This window comes from Amborella trichopoda, chromosome 3, assembly GCF_054954075.1.
Source record: "Amborella trichopoda isolate Santa Cruz 75 chromosome 3, AtrichopodaSantaCruz75HAP2 v2.0, whole genome shotgun sequence".
Taxonomy (NCBI): Eukaryota; Viridiplantae; Streptophyta; class Magnoliopsida; order Amborellales; family Amborellaceae; genus Amborella; species Amborella trichopoda.
In genome coordinates, this window is record NC_142338.1 from 1,550,829 (window position 1) to 1,555,299 (window position 4,471).

Here is a 4,471-nt window from a genome sequence, read left to right on the forward strand (position 1 = left end):
TCTTTAGAAATATTATTTTCTTATAATTCTCCACAATATAGCAAAAATAATCGAAATCCTGTCACATTTCCACTTAAACCCATTTTTTATAAAAATTGGCAATAAATAGAAAATAAAATTAGCAATTTTTTCACAACAATAATCATAAATGATTCCCTTCAATTCCATTTAAAATTTCGCAGAAAATTTCAAATTTATATTATTTTCTTACAGGCCGCAGCAGCCGAAAATTAGGGTATGCGGCCGAAATTTTCCAAAACAAAAACTCGGGGGCCAAGCCGAAATTTTGGGATATAGGGCTAAATTTAGCGAAACGAAACTTCAAAAAAAAAGAAAAAAAAGGCTATAAACATGGAGAAAGAAGAGTCCTTTATTGTATGTACAGATAGAAGAGACTCGGAAATTTACAAACCCTGGAAATAGCATCAACATATATTCCGGCCAAACGCTCACCGGTAAACTTTGAATCCACATGAATCGGGCAAAAGATTTCCCGCCAATATGGGCGAAAATATTCAGTCATCGTAAATCCGGCACTCATCAGTCTCTGGATTCTCTTGGCAAAAGGACTCTAAAGGGTCTTCCTTCTCCATTTTCCGGCGAAGATCAGCTTTGGCTTGGCTCACTTCTTCCACTTCATCCCAAGCCACTTTGCACTCATCAGAGGTGAGATCGCCTTTGCAAACTTCTTTCGCTTCAGTGATCTTCTTCTCGATCATCTCTGTGAGCTTCTGCTCTCTCATCTGAGTTCCTTTGAACTTCGCCACCGCCTGAACCTGCGAAAAACGCCGGATCTCGATTTTGTTGGGTTTAGTTTTCGAAAAATAAGGGCTTTTGGGGAGTAGAGCACAGGTTCTAGTATTGAAAGGGGAAAGATCAAGAGATTTCAAAGAAAAGAGGTTCAGGGAGGTGAGAAAAGAAGCCATTGAATAGGTTTTAAGAACCAGAATGTGAGAGAAAAAGGGGTTTGAGGTTGGATCGATCAAATAAACTTGGATCTGGAGAGAAGAGCATAACAAACCCTAAATAAATAAGACTGCTCTGATCCCTTCAAAACCCTAGACGAAACGACTCTGGATCTGGTGAGAAAAATTCTGGAAAAATCAAGAAGAAATCGCTTTGATCTCTTTGAAAGGAAAACCCAAGCGCACGAAAGAAGAAAGAAACCCCTAAAAAGAAAACTGCTTTTTGAGAGCAGAAATAATCTCTCTCTCTGCCGACAATGACGAAAACACCCTTAACAAGTTCTTAAATGCCTAACTTCTCCCAGTGTAAATATCTAAAATACCCTCACTCTCCCGATTTTCGTGCCGAATCGGGTAATTCCAATCTTAATTAATCTATTTTAAAATCTTCGTACTACTTTTTAGCTTATTTTGGATAATTTTTTATAATAAAAATAATACTATAAATATACTTTAATTTTTGTCTATTTAAAAAAAAATCTTCTAACTCCTATAAATTTTATCTATTTTAAGTAACTTAAAAAGTTAAATACACTGAAAAGTAACTCATTTTACACGGTATTTTAAATACCGTAAAAACTAAACCATATTATATGGCACTTAATGCTTTCGTTTCTCTAATTTTTTATCTATTATTTTGATAAAAAAAAGAATTGAAAAAAAATGATATGGGCGAAATTTATGAAAATTAACATTTTTTTTTTAAATAAACTAAAAAAGATATATTTGTGATAATTTCTCAAAAATAAAACCTCTCCTCAAAACTCACCTAAAATTATAGTACTTGTCTCAAAAAACTTTTAAATCTATCATCTAGACCTTGATTATTATAGTTATGAAAAATTAAGATTTCAAACCTTAAAAATAATATATATTATAATAAATTATCTAGACCATCCATTTACAAGTGTTCATGGCTCTAGATTGGTTCTTCATCGCTACGAGATATTGTGGGAAAAAGAGGCAAAACGAGCTATGAGTAGAATCATTTGTTGGGGCAATGAGATCCAATTCCTTTATTGTTGACTCCGCTTTCTTCACCCCCGCTGCAGGCGTGCTAAACATATCCCTATACCGCTTTCTTCACCCCGCTACTGGCGTGCTAAACATATCCCTATAACATTTAAGGGTCATTTAGATACTTCGAAATAAATTGTCTATGAAATATATTACTAGCGTAATACATTACTGCATAAATATATTACGTGCAAATGGATTCTTACTGTTTGAGTAGTTACCTGCAAATGTTGTATTGTTACTGTTTGAGTAGTATTTAGATGCAACTTCGGAAATACACTGCTATTGTTTGCCTATGTCGAGAAGAAATATGGGAAATGCATTACCAATGTTTTACAAGCATTTACCTATAAACTATCATTTTTTTCGTTTTTGTCGCAAAATTTCATTGAAATGTAAAATTAATCACTGAAATGTAAAATTAAAGTCATCATCACACCATTCCAAAATGATTTTCTAATAATGGCATCGTCACCATTCTAGAGATAGAGAAACAAAAGTATTAATAATCATCATTCCAAAGATAGAGAGAGTGCAAAATATTGATCTTAATAACCAATCTATAAAAAGAAGCAAATAAATATAATTAAAGTACAGAGAGAGAAAAATCAATTTAAGCAACATGTATCATACTATGTTTAATTTCAGTAGCATTATGTATCATACTCTGATAATTTTAGCAGCATGTAGCTCACCTTGATTATAAAAAAAACATACCGAAATTCATATTAAAGAGTATCAAAATAACCTAAACTCCAAATAAATTTTCTAAATTGTAGAGAGAGAGAGCCCATACTAGGATTCAGAAAAAGATCTAGAAAAACTCAAGAGAGAGATTCGCAAATGATGAATCATACAAAAATCTCAAAAAAAATTCCGCAGAGAGATACGCAGACACAAAAAACAATTATCATATAACCAAAACCCAAAATGAAAAACGATCGACATTATGAAATAAATATTGGTAACTACTGTGTGATAACCCTATGATCAAGATTTCTGAAACTTTTCATAATTATTGATTTTATGTAAAATAAAATAACAAAAAAGAATCAAACCAACCTATAACTTTACTTATTTATGGAAATAAGAGTAACAAAGAACGAACCAAATCAACCTAATCTTATCTGCTCAAATCAACCTTTTTGGCCTATAAAATATTTACTGTTGTAAAAATCTTTTACCCACTAAACCCTACTTTTATAGAGCATTAGAAAAAATGAAAGCCCTAAATTTTTAGAGCAAATTTATGTCATAGAAAAATAGGTAAAACCCCCAATTTTTTAACAAAGAGAGAGAGAAAAAAAAAAAAATACTCTTACTTAGACATGGTAAGGGACATAGATGCTGATTTCGAACAGGGTGAGAGAAGTTGCTCCAAGAGAGAGAGAAAAATAATAGTTTTGCTCGAGGTTGCTCTAAGTTTGTTGTTTCGATAGAGAGGTAGCAAATTTGCTCGCAAAGATTACCCACACAACTTGTTTTTAGAGAGAACGCAGAGAAGGGAGTCTCGAATAGGGACATAAAAGAGAGGTGGATGTCGCATGAACAATTAGATGTCGCCTCAGTAATTGATTTCTTGGCTTTCCCACATGTAATAGTTTTCATAATATATAGGGAAATGACCTATAATATATTTTTATTTTTTTAGTCTTTAGGTGTACCTAAACACTAAGGGGGCGTTTGGGTACCTGAAAATCTATTACGTGACATATGACATTTCCAATGTTTGGGTAGACTTAATCGTAAGAAAATGGAAAGAGAGTGAAGGATAATTTTGAGAAATCTTTCGTGTACCTTTTTGCCTAAACCCTCTCTGTTTTTAAGCTTGTCCCCTTATATGAAAACATCAGCTGTCATATTACAAAAATTGACAAAAATAAAAATCAGTAATCGATGATAAATTATATAACACAATCATAATAAAGAATTTCACATAACATAATATGATCCCTCCCTTTCCTCATCTCAAGATATCAATGTCATATAAAAACAAAAATAATAAAATTAAAAATCAGATAAATTACACAACACATTCATAATAAAAAATTTCACAGAACATAACCCTCATAAGAGATTACTAAAATCTCAATTGAAATAACATATCTCTTTAGTCTCCTCCAATACCTCAAAATTTTTATAGTGCAATTACCAAACCTTCTAGTTTACTAATTAAACTTCTTCTCATTTTTTAACTCGTACCCTACCGATTTTGAATTTAGTAACATAAATTTGTTGTTTATTTGAAATTATATAGAGAGACATTTGAAAGACTTCTATAAAAACTAAATAAAAATAAGGTTTATCATAATAAATATGTTATTCCAATCATGTTGTTCCAATGACTTATCAGGTTGAAACCAATGGCATGTTAGAAAACATGTGATTGCATATAAGTGCCAAAGGCAGTTAAAATAAGTAGGAAATAGTATCATGACTGTAAAATGGTACAAGTTATTATTAGAAAATCTTTTTGGAATAGTGATGAT

At 31.7% G+C, this 4,471-nt stretch overlaps 1 protein-coding gene across 1 annotated transcript; it reads right to left on the reverse strand.

Moving 5' to 3' along the window:
* Positions 1–352: 352 nt before the first annotated feature.
* On the reverse strand, positions 353–1,151 carry CP12-3 (CP12 domain-containing protein 3). The gene has a single exon (XM_011627107.3). It carries the CDS (start codon positions 924–926, stop codon positions 516–518), a length of 411 nt encoding a protein of 136 aa, XP_011625409.2. The 5' UTR covers positions 927–1,151; the 3' UTR covers positions 353–515.
* Between the last annotated feature and the right edge of the window lie 3,320 nt (positions 1,152–4,471).